This window comes from Gekko japonicus, unplaced genomic scaffold (genome assembly GCF_001447785.1).
Source record: "Gekko japonicus isolate JY-2015 unplaced genomic scaffold, Gekko_japonicus_V1.1 scaffold135, whole genome shotgun sequence".
NCBI classification, from domain to species: Eukaryota; Metazoa; Chordata; class Lepidosauria; order Squamata; family Gekkonidae; genus Gekko; species Gekko japonicus.
The window spans coordinates 2,002,872-2,024,082 of NW_015175359.1; the positions used below are offsets into that span (position 1 = coordinate 2,002,872).

Consider the following 21,211-nt stretch of genomic DNA (forward strand, 5'->3'; position numbering starts at 1 on the left):
TGTTTGTCTCATATGCTGCACCCCGTGTGGGCACTCCAATCACGGCCCAACGCCTGTCCCGGTGGATCGTAGGTCTCATAGAACTCTGTTACCTACTGGCGAAGCAGCCCTTGCCAGGCCCCATCCGGGCTCATTCCACCAGGGCTGTAGCCACATCCACTGCGTTCCTGAAGGGAGTACAGCTGCAGGACATCTGCAGAGCCGCAACATGGGCCACGCCGACTACATTCATCAGGCACTACGCCCTAGACGTCCGCCAGTCCACCAGTGACAGTCTGGGACGTCAGGTTCTGTCCTCGGCTAAGCAGTAAACACCTGACAGCACCCGCCGCCAGGTAAACTACTGCTCGCTAATCTCCCATTGGTGTGAAGCACAGAGACCACGAAGAAGATAAACAGGTTGCTTACCAGTAACTGGTGATCTTCGAGTGGTCATCTGTGCATTCACACCACCCGCCCTCCTGCCCCGCTGCTGTCTTCTTCTACGTGATTTGTTAGGAGATTGATGCGCGGCGGTTGGTAGGAACTGGCGGGATGTCCGTGCCTGCCCTTCTGGGCATGCTCACTGGGGCTCCTGAGCATGCTCAGTAGGGCTGGGCACGAAAATCCTTCTAAAAGAGCTTGCTAGGCACCGGCAGATCCAGTGCAGGCGCACTAGATCCCATTGGTGTGAATGCACAGATGACCACTCGAAGATCACCAGTTACTGGTAAGCAACCTGTTTTTCTCTTCATTTGTCAGCCCTTTGTTGTGCTGGCATGCCTGCATCTGTGCTTGAAGGTATTGTGAAACATCAAGCAGCCAATTCCAGTGCCTCTACAGACAATGACAGCATTCATGATAGCACACCCCAGCCTTAGGAAAGGGGTACTAATAAATATAACCAACTAAGAGAGCCGAGGTGAAAACCCCATGGGAGACGAGACACTGGTAAAGCCGTGTACCCCTTGTTTCTCTTACCAGCCGAAGAAAGTTAGACTGAATTCGTTCCACATCCTTATTAAAGGCCGTTATCCAAAGAACATTCCTGCACTACGTTTATGATTAAATACTTTAATTGCAGCCGGAATGTATTGGTTGCCTTTAGTGAAATAAAAATGAGTAAGCGCTGAAATGTTACAGTTTGCAGATTTAATCATTTCCTTCCTCTGTGGGACCCAACTAACTCTGTGATTGAAATAGATTCCAAGATATCGGAAATTTTTAACTTTTCAATCTGATTTCTTTTTATACTCCAATTTAAGAGTTTACTTGGAATGAAATCACTTCACTGTTCTGACCAATATGTCTCTGCTTCAGTCCCAGAGCCCTAGTCACTGAGATACAACCCAGCTGATTTGGGGACATTTTCCACATCTAAGGAAATCCTGTGTTTTTTCCCCTTACAACTCACACAGTCCTTGGGTATTCCCAGACCTGTGCAAGAAGCTTATGCCAACTTAACATCACGTGACCCCAGGAAGTTCTGGACCTCTGGCCAGTGGATGACTGAACGCAAAGGGGGCTCTGATGTTGGTAAGCATGCCATACAGTGGGAAGGCCACCAGAACTCTTCTCCCTGCTGCCCCTGCTCTTTCTGCCATAAAATCGGACGTTTTCAAAAACAGCCAATGAGGCTTGATTTGAGTGGATCCATATTTATTTAATCAACTGCATTTATGCTTTTAAGACTGTATTCTGGGTAACTTTATATTCTTTTTTCATCTGTTAGTTTCTCTTAATTTGGGATACTTTGGGATAGAGGGTCCTGCTATAGCAGCAACAGGATAAATTTGAGCTAAAAAGTGATGTTGCAGTTTTAGGAGGGCTTGCGATGTCACTTCAGGTTGCATAGCTGTGACTGATGTCACCAGAATATTCTAGAAATCTCCATAGTTTTACCATAGAGGGCTTTTGGGTGGGGGCTTACTAGAGTGAACCAGCAACATCACTTCTGGTTACGTGACCTGAAGTGATGTTTCAGGGCCCTTCCCAGAAGCTCCGTGGGCACTCCAAACAGAGCACTCAAAAAAGTTTCAGAGGCACTCCAAATGGATTTGCAAAACGGTGCCCACACTGTAGAAGCGGTGGTAATCGGGCTGGAGATAGGAGTGGATGGGTTCCACATGGTCCTGGCCAGATACATAAGAGCCCTGCTGGATCAGTCCAGCCTCCTGTCTTGCTTTTGTCCACACTGCCACCACTCATGCCTCTCCCCTGAGCTTATGATGATCATACATACATGCTGGGCAACACCCCATACCCTCTCCCCAGCTGGGCTTTGGTTATAAAGGGACACTGACTCGACTAGGAAGAACAACTAAATATAGCTCATTAAAAGGCTAAAATGTGGTGGGAGGAGCAAAATAGAGCTTTACTCTGTCATTTTTAAAGGTAGAGCTCAGCTCCAGCCCCCTCTCCAGATTGGCTGTAGGAAAAACGTCCATACAGAGGCTGTGTCTGCAGTGTTGTTAAGTTACAAAGGCAGCTAAGATCCTGCATTTTCTTGCAGCTAATGGCACCGAGACAGTTGCCCGGGAACTACCCGATGGCAGCTACACCCTTCATGGTTTGAAATGGTTCACATCAGCCACTGACTCGGACATAAGTCTGACCTTGGCGAGGGTCATGACTGCTGAGGGGCAAGTAAAACAGGTCAGTTTCCCAGGAGAGACTGGGTAGTAGAAGAGACATATGCATAAGCAGTAGCATATCTACTAGTCCTTCATTGCTTCCTGTCAGGGTTTCTCATGTGAGCATCTCTCTGGATACAGGGCTCTAAAGGCCTATCTCTGTTCTACCTGGAAACACGGGATAAGGAAGGGAAGCTGAATGGAATCCAGATACAACGGCTGAAGGAGAAGTTGGGCACGAAGCAAGTGCCGACAGCTGAGCTCTTCCTAGATGGAGCCAGGGCGCACCGGGTAAACCTCTTATCTCTTCTGCCTAACTCAGTGAGATGGTCAAAGATCATGCTTTTGGGAAGAACAAGGTCTCTGTGAATTCTGTGCCTACAAGGGCAGCTATACAGGAGCTGAGCCTGATACCCAGTGATGAATGTAGTATGCTCCAAATTGTTTTTTAAAGGAAAAGTAAGCTGCCACTTGAAAAGAGGAGGAAAAGAAGTTGCCTAGTTGAATCTCCCAGTACCCAGAGGCAGGCTGAACAGGGCTTTTGTGCATGTTTGTGTGTGACAGAGAGAGGTTCAGCATACTGTGCAGCTTCCATGTAACTCCATCCGTCTGTCTGTGATCTCACTCTTTCATAACTCACATCTTTATCAACATATTGCATTTTTTAAAATAATCAAGGTTCATTGAAGGCGTTACATTTTAAAAACCGCTCTCACTTTCCCTTTCCTTCGTTTCATGGCATACAATCCACTCTTGCCCCTCCCTGCCATCTTTGATCTTGAAGAGCGTACAAAAACATGCATTTACCTGGGCATATTTTCTTAATTTGCATAATTCTGGCTGCAGAATTTGGTGGTGGTTACCACTACTCTCTGTATAGGTCATGCCCAGGGTGGAGATTTAGATAGGGTTTAATCTGTCTAGAGAGCACAGCGGAACAGGAACAAACAGAATCCATGTGCTGCCCTATTCTTGACAGAGCATCCCAAAACATAGTCTAAGCTGTTACTTTGACGCTTCCAGATCTCTGCTGAGGGTCGAGGTGTGGCCTCCATTGCTAACATGTTGACCATTACCAGGATCCATAATGTCATCTCTGCAGTTGCAAGCATGAGAAGGTAATTTAAGTACCATATTTCTGTCCCCTACTGTGCTGCAGTCTTTTGTGTAGAGCCAAAGGACCTGAGCATAGCAGCAAATTGATTCAGAAAATGCATCTTTCAACTTCCTGGCCAGTTTGGTGTAGTGGTTAAGTGCACGGACTCTAATATGGGAGAACTGGGTTTGATTTCCCATGCCTTCACTTGCAGCTGCTGGATGACCTTGGGCAAGCCATGGTCCTGGCACAGCTGTTCTAGAAAAAGAGAAGTTTCTGTCAGAGCTCTCTCAGACCCACCTACCTCATCGAGTTTCTGTTGTGAGGAGGGGCAGGGAAAGGAGTTTGTAAGCCACTCTGAGACTCCTTTGGGTAGTGAAGGGCGGGGTATAAATTCAATCCCTTCTTCTTCTTCCAAATCATCATAGAGTTTCAGAACTAGCTTTCTAAATCATTGCAATACAATGAGGGTTCAGTTCATCCATTATCATTTCTATTTGTTTACAAATAAATAGTTGCTTAATTTTATCTTTTGAGAAAAAGACAGAAGACATTTCTTCTTGAAAATGGGATAGGTTGTTACACTGACAGCAGGTCACACAGATAATGAGGAGGCAGGATGTTTCTGCAAAGTTTTGAGCACCGAAAACTGTACCCCTCAAGTGGAGGACTCTGACCATCATAGGTGAGACTGCTGCCTCAGATGGTGCATTTTAGGTGCTCTTACAGATGGCAAAGTGGGAGATGAACAAACCTGCACAGTGTGGGGAACAATCTATTGGCAATTTCTTCTGAACAAGCCTTCATAAAATGAATAGGTGCTGTTCAAGAGCACAGTATAACTCTTGCACCATTCCGTTGATTCCAGCGATCCTTTCACTGGAGAATTTCCCAAACACCTGTGGCCTAGCGTAATCAGAAGGTGATGGTGAGGGATTTTCCTCCTCAGGTATGAAAATACCTTGGACGTGATGTTCAATATTCTTGCACCATTCCGTTGATTCCAATAGAACTTTCACTGGAGAATTTCCCAAACGCCTGTGGCCTAGCGTAATCAGAAGGTGATGGTGAGGGATTTTCCACCTCAGGTATGAAAATACCTTGGACGTCTCCGGGAGCTGTCCCTTGATAGAAAGCAAAAGGCCTGAATCCAATGTGCTACTAAGGCAGGAGTCCCCAACCTGTTTGAGCCTGCGGGGGCACCTTTGGAATTCTAACAGTGTGCTGGGTGTAGCCACAAAATAGCTGCCATGAAACAGCTGCTGCAGCTTAACGTCAGTCACACAGTGAAGATCCTTCTGCTGTGGTGGCGGCTGCTGTCAAACCAACGTTTTTAAAAATCTGCACAGCCAATCAAATCTTTGATGGTCAATCAGAAACCTTCCTGAGCAAAAGCCGCACCTGGTCCCTCCCACTTCCTAAACACACTTAGTGGGTGCCAGGCAAGGTGTCAGCAGGTGCCATAGTGCCAATGAGCACCATGTTGGGGAGCCCTGAATGAAGGTATGGAATAGGATCGTGAAATGCATGCATGAATCCTTGTTGACTTCTTCCACTCCCATTCCCAGGATGATCACTATGGCAAGGGACTACGCCACCAAGAGGGAGGCCTTTGGGAAGCCCCTTAAGGAGCACCCCTTGCACATACAGACCTTGGCGCGAATGGAGGTAAGCATTCTGAAGGGCTGGTTGCCTGTGGCCTTGGCTACTTAAGGGGAATGCAGCCATGTAGAGTTATCATTGAGCAAGACTCTAGGGACAAGCCCCTTCCCACCGGGATCACAAAGAACCTGCCTTTGGAGACTGCCCGACCCCTAGGACCACTGGAGAACTGCTCTTTTTGATAGGGACCAATAACCACTGAACAGCCTTCAGCAGTGGTCAATGGACGATTAACTGGGCCCTCTCTGTGAGCCTGCTTCTGATCAGCTGCCTGTGATTCCCCTCCCCTCTTAAGCTACGGTTGCGGAGTCCCAGCAACACAAGTGGCACTTATATAATCAATCAAAACAGTGAATTCAGTGAGTTTAAGGATCTTTTCAAGCCTTCGGTCATTACTCCCAGCTGCCTGGCTCTGGAGGAAGTCGTCAAACATGTGGAAGGATACATGCCAATATGCGTGGCTTTTGACCTTCATCTATCGGATCAAACTGCCAGGGCTGAAATTGACCATAACTGTTAGATTTAGCTGATGTAGTACAGCGGCTAAGAGGGTGATTTGTGAAATAGGGTCACATGAACCCAGCAGCTGGGATCCCAGGTGGGTCCTGCTTTGCTTTGATCTTTTGTAAAATCACTGTACGTAGCATTCACTCACACAAACATGAAAAAAGAATACAATAGTGGCCTCTTAGTATACAGGGTAATTTGTAAAGATTAACAACAGAATGCCCACTAAGCATTCTGGGACCCACCCACCCCCCGTCTATATAAATTGTCAGTATTACTGGAGGGATGTTGATTGTGTGGCCAGCAGGTATACTGCACAACAGAAAAGCATGTGCTGGACAATGTAGAACACTTGCCGGGAAATATTGCAACCATTTTCAATGTTAGATCAGCAGTTTTGTCCCATAATTCAGAGGTGGTTGGTGAGGCCAAATCCCCTGAATATAGACCGTATCTGTATTTCTAGCTTGGAACTGATCAGATGGAGACTGCTTAGTTCTCTGCTTTAACTTTTTTTTTTACATCCCACAAACCTTCTTGACTGTACAGGTGCAAGTCCGAGGAGCATTCCTCCTTCTTATGGAGATAAGCAGACTGCTTGGGCTGGAGGAAACCAACATGGCCACTGAGCAGGAACAGCACATCCTCAGGTTGCTCACACCTGTTGCAAAACTTTACACAGGAAAACAGGTAGTGTTCCATGGCCTAAACTTGGCCTTTTCCTCCTGTGCTATCCTGTACTCTGAAACGTAAAGGGAAGGAGTAGAAGCCATAGATGAAGTGTGAACCTGTTCAGTGCCCCACACCAGATTTGGTTCTCTGTTTATATTTAAGGACAAAATGTTAGCAGCAACAATTCCTTCAGCCTCCTCTTATCTGGCTTCAGTCTCAGCCTAGCTTGCTTTTTTGATCCGAGTTTCACCTATAACTGTTTCCATGCCCTCCACAACTATAAGTGTATGATGGAACAGCTGTAATAGTGCCTATCCCACCCCTCGACTAAACATAGCAGGCCCTGGCCTGGATAGCCCAGGCTAGCCCAATCCTGTCAGATCTCGGAAGCTAAGCAGGGTCGACTAGGGCTAGTATTTGGAAGGGCGACCTTCAAGGAATACCAGGGTCATGATGCAGAGGCAGGCAATGGCAAACCACCTCTGACACATCTCTTGCCTTAAAAAGAAAGTCCAGCTTGCCACCTAGTGGTACATACTGCTAAAGAGCTAGAATTTCTGGCCGCCAGGCAATCTTAGGATCTCCTGGCAATGCTACACACAATGCCATACCATAATTGTTAATTATTAGCAGGCACCACACTCATCATACACAATGTATGTCAGTGACCCAAACGTAAGCAGCAGGACAGCTGAGAGTAGAGAGGCGATCTCCCTGTCTGCAAACTATGTGGGATGTACACACCAAAGCACAGTCCAATTTTGCAGGCTATTGCTGTTAACTCAGAAGGGCTGGAGTGTTTTGGAGGGCAGGGCTACATGGAAGACACAGGCCTCCCAGCTGTTCTCCGGGATAGCCAGGTAAGGAAAGACCTAGTAATGTGGACTGTTGCTTTTCTTTTTTCTTGAGCTGCTTCTTGAAATGTTACAGGGTCAGAGGAAGAAGGGGAAAGGTTTGCATTACCGAATTCCAATGCTTTGTATGGTAATTATTTGAAATACATATGTGCTTCCTCTCCCCTTCCCGGCTGCTTGTACCCCCTCAAAGTTTCAGATCTTGTTTTCCTTGCAAACACTAGAGTTTGGAATGCAAGGCTGCACCCCCTCCACTAGAAGAGCCTTCTGTTGAGAGGACTTTGCACTGCAGAAGGGAGCTTGTCATGCCTTTATTAGACATGGAGCAGTGTAACCATCCCCCCCCCCCATTCACTCCACACAGAAAAGACTCTTGCCAACAGAATTTATCACAAGGGAATTGTAGCTGTCCCTCCAGTCCTTTACTAATCCAATCTCCTTCAGCAATCTATATTTTGGCCACTGCTTTCATCTGCTGTGGGTGGGAACCTCAATGAATCTCACTTTCCCATACGATCAATTCACTTGAACAGTTTCAGTTCTGCATCTCCCTTCCCATAACAGGTGCTGACCATCTGGGAAGGAACAACCAATATCCTTTCCTTGGATGTCCTCCGCTCCCTCATCAAAAGTCAAGGAAAAGTGCTGGATGCATTTTTCTCTTCTGCACAGGTGAGTGTATGCTATTAATCTGCCCCAGGGGGTCGTCGCTTGCCTTACTACTGCACATGTTCAGTTTGCAAATGAGCCTAGCAGCAATGTACCAAACCAGGTGCCAAGTAAATCCAAGCAGAGGTGCTGCAGCTGAACAACCTGGGCCTTGGCAAGTTTGTCTTCTCAAAGAAAAGGGAAGAATTACGTTGTGGCATCTATTCTGCTGCTACCCTGAGTCAGAAATAGTCAGATCTTGTACTCAACCTTGTGTGAGCAACTGCAATCAAGATTTAATGTAGCATCACTGGGGGAAAGACATATCTAAACAACAGGAATCCGAATCAGGGTAGCCAGGTATACTTTTCAAGTAGAAGTGGAGTTAGCACACTGCTTGCAAGTAACTTCAGCGCATTAGTATGAATGATGGGTCTGGAACTGAAAAGGAGCAGAAGAGCAAAAAGCACAATAATAAGCTCTTCCAAGGTAACCTTCTGGTGATGGCCACTACCTCGGAAAGTTATTTAAACTATTAGATGAATACATGGAGAATAACAGCTATGAGCCAGGACAGAAAAACGGAATCTCCCTGTAGCGAGATAATGGAATAAATGGCACTTCCTTCAAAACAGCTCTTTCTAGTTACAGTGATTGGGGTTGGCCAATAGCAGTTGACCTTTGGAAACTCAAATGTGTCTGGTTTTCTTACAGGCCAAATTGGAGGCAGCTTTCAGCCGCTCTGAACTGAAACCTTCTGTACAAACAGCTCAAAGTGCTCTCCACAAGCTTGGCCAGTTTGTTCAGAAAGCCGGCTCGAAGGGGGAAGCAGGGATGCAGCTGGCAGCAAGAGACTTTGCCTACACTCTAGCCCGGATATATGGAGGTAATGAGGATACAGTTAAAGCAACCCTTTGCCAGTTGTTACAATTTAGAAGTGACAAAAGTTATTGTAAGAGGCAAACATATGGCCCTTAGATCATAGCTGTGGCTTACAGGAACAGGAGATGCATGCATCACTTGGGTTATTAGAAATCAAGTCACATTTCTAGGAACTTGAATGAAAATGCACCCAGTAGGTTTCCTATTTATTCCCATACCCATCTTTGCACCAACTAATTTACATATATAGATTTTAAACCTTGCGTGAACAGATAATCCATTTTGGTTGTGCTCTATCACACACTGTGCTGGCTGTACTTTGGAAGTGAGACTCTTGTTTGAGTCAAGAACTCAAAAATTTTTTGTACAACTGACTTAATTCTTTTTGCATTCTCCCCAGTACATATTGGAGGAGGAATCAATTTCTAGTAGCAGGGTTTCTTCCTGGTTCTTCCAAGAAATTCCATTCTTTGCATCACTTACATTCAGGTCCTTTTCCACACTTCTCTGGGAAGATTCCCCTTGCTTTCTGGATGTATGTCCACACTTATTATTTTAAAATAATTAGTTATAGACTCACTGTGCAGGCTTAGGGGAGAAGAGCATTATGCAATTATAATTATAGAGAAAAGCATTATAGACTTACATTTACGTTGCTTCCATAAGGAAGTGTGCACTCTTTACTCTCACCTGTTCCCAAGCTCATGAAGCTTTTGCCCACAGAATCGAACTTGTCACAGACAAAGCATCCATGAAGGAGACAGCACCAGAACTTTGGATACTGTCGCTTTGATGACACCGGATTAGGTGGAGGGGGCTAAATCCTTGGCCTATAAAAGCCGACATTCACCAGAGCAATTAAGCTGTGAGGGGTAGATACCTCCAAGACTGCTAGTCTAGTTTGGAAACATTAATAATGCATTTGCTCCTTGCAGGAGTGCTTTTATTGGAATATGCCTCCAGGCCCAATGCCTCAACTACAGACGTTGTTGCTGCTCAGAGGTACCAAATACACCTAATTTTCTCTCCTACCCCCCCCCCCAATTGACTAAGCTGCTGTGATATCACTGAAGGACAGGGGCAGTCACGAAACACTGACGTCAGTACAGCTGTTGTGAAGAATGAAGGAGGCCGATTTGATTGACACAAAGCCCTCTCTCTGGGGCCTCAAGGCAGAAGGGGTGTGTACTGCCAGAGAGAAAGATGGGAGAGTATGATGGTTAGACTCATGCAGGGTCTGAGACAGTGGGCTGTGTAATACTGGTGGAAAGGGGATCAAACAGATTCTCATTCCCCTCTTCCTCTTACATTGCCTCCCTCATGGCATTGGCTGCTGCTTGTTCCCCATCCTGTCCTCCCTGCCAATTATACACCTTTTTCTTCCTTTGCTGACTCTTCATTCCCAAAGTCATTAATTGATTTCATTCACCCACCATTTTTTGTTGTCTTCCCCATTTTCTGCTTTCTCTTTTTATCTTTTCTGTTCCTTCCCACCCCCCACCTGACTCTAAGCAAGGCTTGGAATGCTCAGCAATGTTGCTTACCAACTCCCCAAATAGCTACCAAAATCTCACAATGTAGTCTCATATCTTAAAGAAGCAGGCATTATTAAAATTATGGTTCTGTGACCCTAATGTACTTTTAAAACATGTAATATTTTTCTGTAACCCGAGGTTCCTCCAAACTGGTAGGAAAATCCCGATCTGTCCCTGGACCCACAGTGTATGATTTTATTTTATTTTTGGATCCACACTCCATGGCCTGGGTCAGAATTAGATGATTACAAGTGGGAGACCTGTAAGGATTTATGGGGGGATTTCCTGTTTCCCTTCTCCTTGCAAGTTGTTGCAGCCCCCATATCTTCACCTTTCCGTAATTCCATCTATCCTTCCCACCACCCTCATATTTTCCTTTTACCTGCCCCACATCTTCAACCATATCTATTAATTTATACCCCACCCTTCTCCACAATGGGGATCAAAGCAACTTACATAATTATCCTGTGCTCCATTTTATTCTCACAGTCACCCTGTGAGGTATATTACACAGTCAGTGACTAGCCCAAGATCGCCAAGCAAGCTTCCATAACGTTCAGACTTGGGTCCCCCAAACCTTAGTTTGAAATGGTAACCACTACACCACACTGCACTCTATAACAAATTGCCCTGTGGCTGCTGCTGGGGCCAGCCCCAATGAATCCTCCCCCAAAAGCCAAAACAGCCCTGGAAAAGGCCTGCCTTCTCCTTGTCTTTTACTGACAGAAATGAAGGCTTGAAGGCTGGCAATACTGTACACTTGCTAAACAATGAGGACAAGCATTTCTTAAATTTACAGGGGCCGCTTCTATTATTGGGTTGGGATTTTTTTAAATCTACATAATGTATGTGTGTACTTCCGGATTTTTCTGCAAACCTGGGGTGTTTTTCAGGTTTGTCTGAAAATGATCTGTCTCATCTATTCATGGCTCGTCTCCAGATTTAAGCATCCACATTGAGAATTATATATACTGATGACAAGAGACAATGTTTTCTAGTTCAGCATTAGTTCACAACAAATCAAAGAAACACTGAAACAAACCTTAAATCTGAATTGCAGTTTCAGCTTAAATGGGACAAATTTATTGCTTTTCCCGTAGATGGTGCCACCAAGAGCTTTGCCCTATAGACAGAGAAGACAAAGTCGGCTCATACAACACTGAAGCACCTTTTCTTGATCTCTCTTTGGTTTATGATGGAAGTCCAGTTCTGCAAGGAAAATTGTGACAGAGAATCAAAACATTCCGTGCACCTGCTTGGAATAAAAAGCAACTGGTGGTGCAGACACAGTTCTGTGTATCTGATAAAACAAAGCCATGAAATGTAATGGTGATTGTTGGCGTGAATGAATGAGTGCATGCCCCACAGCACTGACTAATCTTCCTCTTTCTAGCAATGAAATAAAAGTGCCCCAAATATTGTGAACTTTAGTTAGGTAGAAAAATTTTATAGTTCTAATTTAAAAAGAAGCCTTCAAAAGTTTTTAATCTGCTGCCCAGAAAGCAAGATTTTTGTTGAAGTTGGTGATCCTAGTGAGGCAGCTCCATCTTCCTGGACTCACATGGCTTCAATAATGTAAGAAGGCTCTGGCCTTGATAATTTCTTAGTGCAGCACTCAGCACTTAAGAGACAATCAAGTCATATTCATTTCCAAACAAGGAGCATTACTTCATGTGGTATCTGGACGAGGTGGTGGCAAGAATAAAAAATCTGCATGTACTGACTTGCAGGCCTACCACACCCCATTTCCTTTAACCACATCTATTAAGACCCACCCCCTCCCAAATTTGGCCATACCTCCTTCTTTAAAGAAACAGATACTAGGATTTATTGTAATGTAATTGCACTGGGTTAGGGCTGTGCTATGTGGGTGAGGCTGAAATTTTTTCCTCTAACATATGCTAAAATAGCTACTCTGAACAACAGGGGTGATCTAACTGAGCTTATCTGCTGTTAAATGTTAAAGTTTCTATCCTACTTTTTGCTGATGATGCCGTTCTATCAAGAAGAACATCAGGACTGTCGTCTCTGATAGAAGCTTTTGTCTCTGGAAGAACGCCTGATAGTTAACTATCAAAAATCCAAGATGGTTTCTTTTGGGGGGAAATCTCATGTATACTACAGCTGGAGAATTCATGGTAATGATATTGAGGAGGTCCCCTATTTTAAATATTTAGGGGGTCTGGTTTGACCAGAGATTAACTTGGTCAATGCAAGCTGCTCGTATTAAAAGGTTGGCTACAGCAGCATCTAATATTATCTTTCTTTTATTCATCTGGGGCTCAATATATCCCAGCCACCATCAAACTGTTTAACGCCAAGGTGGCCATGCAAAATTTATATGGGACTGGTATCTGGATGGACAAAATAGGGGAGTCTTTTGATCTAATTCTTCTTAAATTCCAACATCCAAGAGGGCTACCTCAGCTTAGTCAGCGAGGACTCTTATGTTTCCCACTGGGATAAACTTGTCGAGCAACAACTATAGTTCCTCAATCCCAGTATGAAAATTGTATTGCCACTGAATTTCCCTACTCCACTTTAGTGTATAACAAATGGGTATGTAGGTAAGACACTCAAAACCAAGACAAAGTGCCTGTTCTGGCAGTGGAGGTACATCCCATGTAATTGCAGAATGTTACAATTACTCGAGATTTTTCAAAAAAGAAAAAAAATGAATTTGGGTGGATAGTGGGAAAGCAGTCTCCTTCTAGACAGCACTTTTCAACATGGGCAGACAAAAGGAAACTGAAATGTGCTTTAGTCTAGAGAGGCTAGCAAAACAGACTATGGTCTACTGCCTAATTGGTAGAGGAATACCTTGAGCCTCCTGATGGCCAGGATTCTTACAAGGGTTGCTGGGCAGAACTTGGGCCATTCTAACAAAACAACTCATACATTAAGCAAGGGGATCACTTTACACAGATTAGTTACACCTTAAGAGGACCCCAGAATGCACATTTGCTTTGTAACCTCTGCACACATTGGTAGACCATGAGGATGCTAATAAAGTTAAGTCCACTGCTGCCTTATTCTAAGTGTGCCACTGCATGTTCTCTAACGCTATCCCATACATTTTGAGTACTGTCCATGCTTTTCCTCCTGGACTACTTTGTCAGCAAGGACAAGAGAAGTGCTGCCAGTTAGCTTTGGAGGGCACAACCTGTAAACCTTCGTTTGACAGAAAGCCCAATGTAATCACTGATGATTCTCAGTGGCAAAAACAGCTTCTTGGTAAGACTGGATGGAAGCTGAAGGAGACTGAATTCTGTTAGCCTGCTTTTTACTTTATATACTGGGGTATTTACCTGAGGAAGAACATTTTTGTTCAAAGCTTCCTGTGAAATTTAGAATCCAACTTGAAAAGTCCGTCTTTCTTGCACCTGCCAGGGCTCTTTTTGTAGCGGGTACTCATTTGCATATTAAGCGACACACCCCTAATGTAGCCAATCCTCCAAGAGCTTACAGTAGTTCCTGTAAGAAGAGCTCTGTAACCTCTTGGAGGATTGGCTACATTAGGGCCCAATATTATTTTATTATTATTATTTATTTGATTTTTATCCCACCCTCCCGCCAAAGCAGCTCAGGGCGGCTTACAACAATAAAACCAACAAAACAATACCTCTAAAACAGTCTATACAATGCATTAAAATCAAAATTTACATACAGTACAACATACTCATGGCGGCAGCCATAAAGTGCTTTCATGCTTGGTCTAAGTTATTAAATGCTTGGCGGAATAACTCCGTCTTCGCCGCTTTCCGGAACTGGCCGAGATCCCGGAGGGCACGGATCTCATGAGGGAGCTGGTTCCATAGTATTGGTGCTACCAAGGAGAACGCCCTAGTTCTAGTCGATGTTAATTTGGCATCCCTAGGGCCAGGGGGGACCAGACGGTCCTGTGACTCAGATCTCAGTGCTCTTGGGGGAACATACGGGAAAAGGCGGTCCCGCAGGTAGACAGGCCCCAGACCATAAAGGGCTTTAAAGGTCATAACCAGCACCTTGAAGCGTATCCGGAACGCTATTGGCAGCCAGTGCAGCGCCCTCAGCACCGGTTGGATGTGTTCCCTCATAGGGGATGGCTGCTACCTGGGCCTCCATTGTCAAGGAAGCATCCAGGAGCACTCCCAAACTCCTGACCCTCGGAGCTGGCACCAATGGCGCCCCACCGAAGGCCGGAAGTGGGACCCCTACCCCTGTACCACTCCAATTCAGGCATAGGACCTCCGTCTTCGTTGGATTTAGTTTCAGTCGACTCTGTCCGAGCCAGTCCGCTACATCCCGCAACGCCCGGTCCAGATTTTCCAGGTTAGAGCCAGACCGGCCGCCCAACAACAGATAGAGCTGGGTGTCATCAGCAGATTGATGACAACCCAGCCTATGCCTCCGGGCAATCTGGGCAAGGGGGCGCATATAGATGTTAAACAACATCGGCGAGAGCACAGCTCCGTGGCACTCCACACTCTAGTGGGTGCCTCTGGGATGTACTCTCGCCAAGCGCCACCCTTTGTCACCGACCTTGGAGGAAGGAGACAAGCCACTGCAAGGCGAATCCCCGAATCCCCACGTTGGCGAGGCGGTGGGCGAGCAACTGGTGATCGACCATGTCGAACGCAGCCGACAGGTCCAACAGCAGAACCACTGCTGTCCCGCCCCGATCCAGATGCCTACGGAGGTCATCCGTGAGGGCCACCAGTGCTGTCTCAGTCCCGTGGCCCGGGCGGAAGCCGGACTGGAACGGATCCAGCGCGGAGGTGTCATCCAGAAAGGCCTGCAACTGTGCCGCCACCGCCCTCTATTACTTTGCCTAGATAAGGCAAATTGGAAACCGGCCGGTAGTTAGCCAAATTGGCCGGATCCAGTGCTGGTTTTTTAAGGAGAGGGCGGACTATCGCCTCCTTGAGAGCCTCCGGGAACAAGCCCTCCAAGAGGGATCTGTTCACAATATCCCGAAGAGGACCTCGCAACCCCTCTCGGCCAGCTTTAATCAGCCAAGAGGGGCACGGGTCAAGGCTGCAAGTAGTTGGGCGCACAGCCGAGATCAATCTGTCAACCTCCTCTAGACTGAGAGGGCTGAAACAATCCAGAATGGGACCAGAAGACGTGCTAGGAGCCTCGAGTTCACAAAGGAGTTCCTGCTACAAAAAGAGCCCTGGACCTACTGGTTTGCTCTTTCATAAACTTTTAGTGTGGTATAGCTGGCCATCCTGGATACAGTTCATCACTGAATATACACCGACCAACTGCTCAGAGGAAATGGATGGCAGGCTCAGGAGAGACTTCCTGCAGCTACAACATCCCTCTACCTCTGCTCCTGCCAAATTTTTAACAAAGCACTAAAATAGGATTTCACTATGAACAATGAATCTATAAAATGGTTAAGGAGTTCTGTATTTGCAGCCCCTACTGTAAACTGAATCACACAGGCATCAGGAACTTTTAGCTACATAAAATGAATTCTGGGGAAATTTTTGTATAAGAACAGCAGACATATAAGCTAACAACACAAAAACCTTTACCAATGCTAGTCTAAATCTGGCCACTGTACATGCTGTGCTGTGCTGTGCTGATCTGCCAAGATGACCATACTCCAAGGCTTGGATCCATGGCATGCACAGCCTGCCACACGGATTTTGGCACACTTTATTTTACACACTGGACACAGCCATAAAGCCTTTGAAACAAGGAGAGAAGAGCACAAGTCTTGCTACATGAGCCTGCTATTTGCTGCCCTCTATAGGTGGAAAAAATAATATTGTGTTCAAAGTCTGAGATCTCTCCCATCATCCATTAATTCCTTTTCCTATCCTTACCAAAGGAAGTAGTATGCAAGTCCAAGGCCAAATTCCGTGTGTCCAGTTACAGATTAACTGGACATTAAGTCCTTTCTCTTGGTATGCTAAGACAGTGTCTCAGCAAAACCACCATGTAACCATTTATGGAACATAAAGTGAACGTTAACTCTCAAGATTTGGCACTGATGACTACTTGCAAAGCTGGTTAGAACAGTAGAAAGCATGCTCTGCTCAAAATATGCATTTAGGCTGTAGACAGGGACTTGATTGACTTTGTCCCTGTACAGTGCTTAGAATCTTACAAGTATTTTTAAATAAGTGGTGATGATGATGAAATGTTGCAAACAGAGGATCCCCAATTTAAGCTTATGCAGCTGTTTCCATTTGCAGTTGCAAAAATCAGCAGGGCCAAAGGTTCCTAAAAATGTGTGATTACTCACTGGATAGCTAGTTCATCCAGCTCCACAGATGGCTGAGAAACTATGGCAGGGGTGGGCTGGTAACAGTAGCCTCATCACATAGCCAGAGAATACAGATAATTGGTTCTTGATGCAAGGCTTTTCTATAACATGAATGTTCTCATGAAGCCACCGAAAGACTTGTTACACATCTGGCACTGGCAGACAGACAGTGCTTTCTACAACAATAGAGTGGAGGGAGAGAAGGGGGGGACTTCAAGCACTGAGATTCCTGCCAAAACATGGTAGTTGAAAGGGAAGTGCTAGGAATAACTCCAGGCTTATTCAGAGATATATAGCTACATGTAATCAGAAAAATACTTATAGCATGAAACTGGGAACACCGGAATGGCTGCTTACAGCAGCAGATACCACTCCCTGTGCCCAATGGTAGCTCTTTATACACTCATTTTTGAGGTTTTGAATTGTAAGAGAATGAGGTGGCAGAACAGACTAGTTGATGGATTCCATTTTTAATGTTACTCCACATTAAAAAAAAGCCCTAGATGCAAATAGAAAATCCGCACAATAGGGAGAAAGCTTCTACCCTGCTCTTCACATGCTATGGTAATTTTCTATTTACAGGGAGCTTTTTACATAAATCACTCCAAATGTGAACTTCCAATACTCTCCATTTGCATTCTAAGATGACACAGTCCATTCTATCAGTGCAGCATTCTACTGCCATAGCCTCAATTTCTGCATGTGTAAAAAAAAGGCCTAAATAACTGCTCCAGGGGTAGGAATTCTACACTGCACTGAAGCAGGATTTAAGCAGTCAGAAACTGGACTCTTGCTCTCCACGTACTTTTGGATTTGTTGAGATTGGGGGGGGGGGAAACCTTTGGACCAACTTTTAAATGTAATGGCGATTAAAATGGACAGAGAAATCTGAAGAATTAAAATGCTATTTGGTTCTTAAGCAAGAAATGAACAGCAGGGCTTCTTATACCAGAAAACCACAACTAATCACTTGGCTTATGAAGGCAGCAAGCACCCCACCCTGGGCATTCTGTGCTACCGCTCTCAAAGGCATGTGTCACTTGTAGGGAAGCAGGCACCAAGAACACACACTGTCACCAAATACCAGGTGGGTTTTCTGAGCCTAGAAAGGGCAAATCAAAAGTAGGAAGCAGGTCAGCAAATGCTCCCATGCAAAACTCTAAACTTTATTTACTTTTATTTATATATTTAACAATTCTAAAGTATTTACGTCTTGCTTTGACAAAAAACTGAAAAATATAAAGGAGCAACTTTGCTCCTCTTTAGGAAAGGGTTATATATACAGCTATGTGGAGATAGTTTCCTGCTTTACATACAAAGAAAAATATTAATAAAAAAGTGCTTCATTCATCAAAAAAGACTAAGAGCTGCAAGCGTTTATTCACACTGTACATCACAGACCCCAAAAACCCGTATCAGAACCTCTTGGCACCTGTCATTATGAACTGCAAAATATCAGACTTTGTTCTCACCATCTACTTGTACCAGAAAACCACGCAGCCATCCATGTGTAATGCAATCCCATTTCCCTCCAAAATAACAACAACCCCCCCTGCATTAATGGACAGATACAGAAAAATTCTGTACTTTCTCCCATTTTTTGTTCCAGCAGTCTCTGCTGTACCTGGAACTGCAACCTCTACAGATATAATATGCATTACTGCATAAACCCCAATAATTTCATTTGATATTTTTAGAAGTCCAAATTGGAATTTGCACTAATCCTCCCTATTGGAAGAAGTGTGAAGAATACCAGGAAGCTAGAGCCCATGACTGCCTTAAAGATAAAACGACTCTTCTACACTAGCCTTTTGGGATCCTGGTTTGCACCCCACCCCCACTTCAAACACCTCCTTTGTATTGTGTTATAGACAACATATGCTCTTTTCTCAAACAACCTGGACAATTCAGACATCAAAGAGTCACAGATGTTGACACACCCGTTCCACAGATCTTTCGGATATTCCAAGACAATCTCAGCCTTACAAAATTCAGTTCCCAAAGCCATCACTGTTGCAATACACAGAGGCAAAATTCCTGTCTTTGCAGTAGATTCTTTGTCTGTGGGTTCTTTTCTTAGTTGGTCCACACATTTATGACACTAGTGCTGCAGGAAATGAACTCCCTATGGTGGCTCCGCCTCCTGTGCAGTTCAGGCACACCACGTGAAGAGTTTTCAAGCCATCTTTGTGGCAGCTACTGGCTCTGATGTGAAAACTACTAGCACAGTTCACAAGAACGCTATGCAGAGTATTACTGCATCAAGCTAACCACGCCACTGTGGGAGAAGCCACTACATGGATGCCATTCCAAGCAGTAACAGTGTAGCATGGAAACATGCAGACTAATCCAAATTTGGGGGATGGGGGGTGGGGTGGAGGCACACCAGTAATCGATGACATTAGGCAGAAACCATGTCAGCTTAGCTGTGACAACAAACTGGGGAAAGTGGTATTATAATGCCACTCCAGCTATCAAGCAGATTAAAAGTGGAGCAATAGGCCAATTATAAACTCCAAAAATGTGAGCACACTGTCAAACCTTACCAGGGCAACATTTAAAAAGTGATTTTAATATAAGGGAAGCTTTTTAAAAAATTGTTTTGGTCCAGTCATATCCTTAAATATGAGATTTTTGTGAAAGAGCAAAACTGGGAGAAAAAGTGCCTCATTTTGTGGGCTTCAGCCGGACAGTCTTCCCTGACCAGCAGCTCTCCTCCTTTGCTGGGAAATTCTGCTCAGCATAAAATCGTGACGGGGAGAATCTGACCAACAACATGATGCAGCCCAGCTCTGCATGCAGCCTCCTGTGTAAACCAGTCTTTAAAAGCAGGGCAAGGGGAGATGCTTAACAGGTTCTAACAAGCCCAGCCACCAATTCATTTAGAACAGGGTGCATGTACAGAATCTTACACAGAGGCGCCAGTTTTTTAAAAAAACCACCCTGTGAACAGGTGGCCTGCCCAATCACCTTCCCTCTCACTTCCCTCAAACAAGCTCATACTTCCTTTAGCCAAAAACTGTCCTGACATTTCCCACTCCAAGCCACAGGCTGGCCGACACTGGCCAAGAATCGCCCGGTGAGGTGATCTGCAACCGGCCCCCGTTTTTCATGCAGCAAGGATAACTAAACCCACTCTAAGAACAGAGAGGGAGAGAGTTCTCTTGAGAAGGCAGCTTCCACTTCTTCTAGCAGCAACGACTTCCCAAACAGCAGTTTGTTGTCGGGAAGTAACAGGAGTGACTGAAAGCACTAGCACTGATGCTACAGGTATTCACAATGTCCCTGGACTGATTGCACCTACTCTCATCTTGGTAAGACAGGAGTTATCTGTCTGCAGCACAGTTCAACAGCAGGGCAGCAAAAATGCCTGTGGGAGAAACAGATTCCAGGCTCAGGCCCCTTTTCACAGTCTTTCAGCAAAATCAACACAATATAACACACAAGTAGGATGAGAAGTAAATGGGGAGCAACAGATGGAAAGTAAAGGTTTCCACACTCCACCAATACATCCTCACGCCCTCTCCCTCTGAGCAGTGTTCCGTACTCCCCACTCCAAAGTGCACGGCCTCTCCAGTCTGACCAGCTTCAGTCCATCGAGGGTGTGCATGTCCACTCTGAGGGCAGAGGTGGCAGCCTCTCCCCCAGTTTCCTTCCAGGCTGGAGCTTCAGTTTGAAGTGGCAGCAATAGGCTTGTCCAGTTCAAGATCAAGGCTGGAGCTAGCAGGATGCAAGCTGCTGTAGCAGGATTTGCAGACCCGGCTCGGTTCGAAGAGCTGCTGGCTGGGGACCGGCACCTTCTGGTTACAGCAGCTGGAGCAAAACACATTCCCACAATTCCTTCAGTCAGGAACAGGAAGAAAAGAAATTAAAATATATTTGCAACTCAGGAGTGCCGTTTGCACAAGAACAGTACAAAGACTAATGTATTGCTTGCAAAAAAGGGGGTGGGGGTGTTGCCAAAAAAACAGAGCTTGGGCAGAGGAAGGAAAGAGCCCTCCCTCCAGCAACTTGCAGTGGATCAGAGCACCATGGATGATGATGTTGCTATGATGCCAGCCAAAAGCAGGAGTGGGGACCTGGAGGAAGAAAAAGGATTATACCCCTTAAATTTTGGGCTACTGAGGTCTTGTGCACCATGTGTGGGTGCACTGGAACACTTCAGCTACTCCTCCACATTCTCCAAGTGAATGCTTTCTAAGGGTTAAAGGAAGAGAAGTAAATTAAGATCAAACCTGAAAACTGGCAAGCTGGTCACCACTACAAAAATATACAGCAGTGGCATACTGAGCCAGCTGTAGCCCAGAGGAACTACAGCAGTACCATCCTTCAACAGGGAAAGTTTGCGAGTCAACAAGGACCATGCAAAGCCACACAGGTGAGCAGCCAGAGATGACACAGCCCATATGTTTTGAATGATAAAGCAGTCAACACATTCCTCTCAGGTGTCAGTCAGCAGGGCCACACTAGTACATGCACCTTCA

General features: G+C 45.4%; 2 protein-coding genes across 12 annotated transcripts in view; one reads left to right on the plus strand and one right to left on the minus strand.

Moving 5' to 3' along the window:
* Window positions 1-12,254, plus strand: part of LOC107122289 (acyl-CoA dehydrogenase family member 11-like) — a 26,407-nt gene extending 14,153 nt beyond the window's left edge. The window contains exons 4-14 of the mRNA XM_015425336.1: window positions 1,398-1,515; window positions 2,492-2,634; window positions 2,754-2,903; window positions 3,636-3,730; window positions 5,277-5,376; window positions 6,427-6,567; window positions 7,317-7,409; window positions 7,968-8,075; window positions 8,766-8,937; window positions 9,869-9,935; window positions 11,569-12,254. Coding sequence (XP_015280822.1) covers window positions 1,398-1,515; window positions 2,492-2,634; window positions 2,754-2,903; window positions 3,636-3,730; window positions 5,277-5,376; window positions 6,427-6,567; window positions 7,317-7,409; window positions 7,968-8,075; window positions 8,766-8,937; window positions 9,869-9,935; window positions 11,569-11,695 — 1,314 coding nt within the window. The 3' untranslated portion in view covers window positions 11,696-12,254. The remainder of the gene's footprint in view (window positions 1-1,397; window positions 1,516-2,491; window positions 2,635-2,753; window positions 2,904-3,635; window positions 3,731-5,276; window positions 5,377-6,426; window positions 6,568-7,316; window positions 7,410-7,967; window positions 8,076-8,765; window positions 8,938-9,868; window positions 9,936-11,568) is intronic.
* Window positions 12,255-17,948: 5,694 nt separating this feature from the next.
* MTMR3 (myotubularin related protein 3) overlaps window positions 17,949-21,211 on the minus strand; it is an 83,812-nt gene continuing 80,549 nt past the window's right edge. For 9 of the 11 annotated variants that reach the window (XM_015425352.1, XM_015425350.1, XM_015425347.1 and 6 more), the window contains one exon: window positions 17,949-20,567. In XM_015425352.1, the coding sequence (XP_015280838.1) occupies window positions 20,396-20,567 (172 nt within the window). In that variant the 3' untranslated portion in view covers window positions 17,949-20,395. The remainder of the gene's footprint in view (window positions 20,568-21,211) is intronic. The other 2 variants (XM_015425346.1, XM_015425351.1) reach the window with 2 other exon arrangements.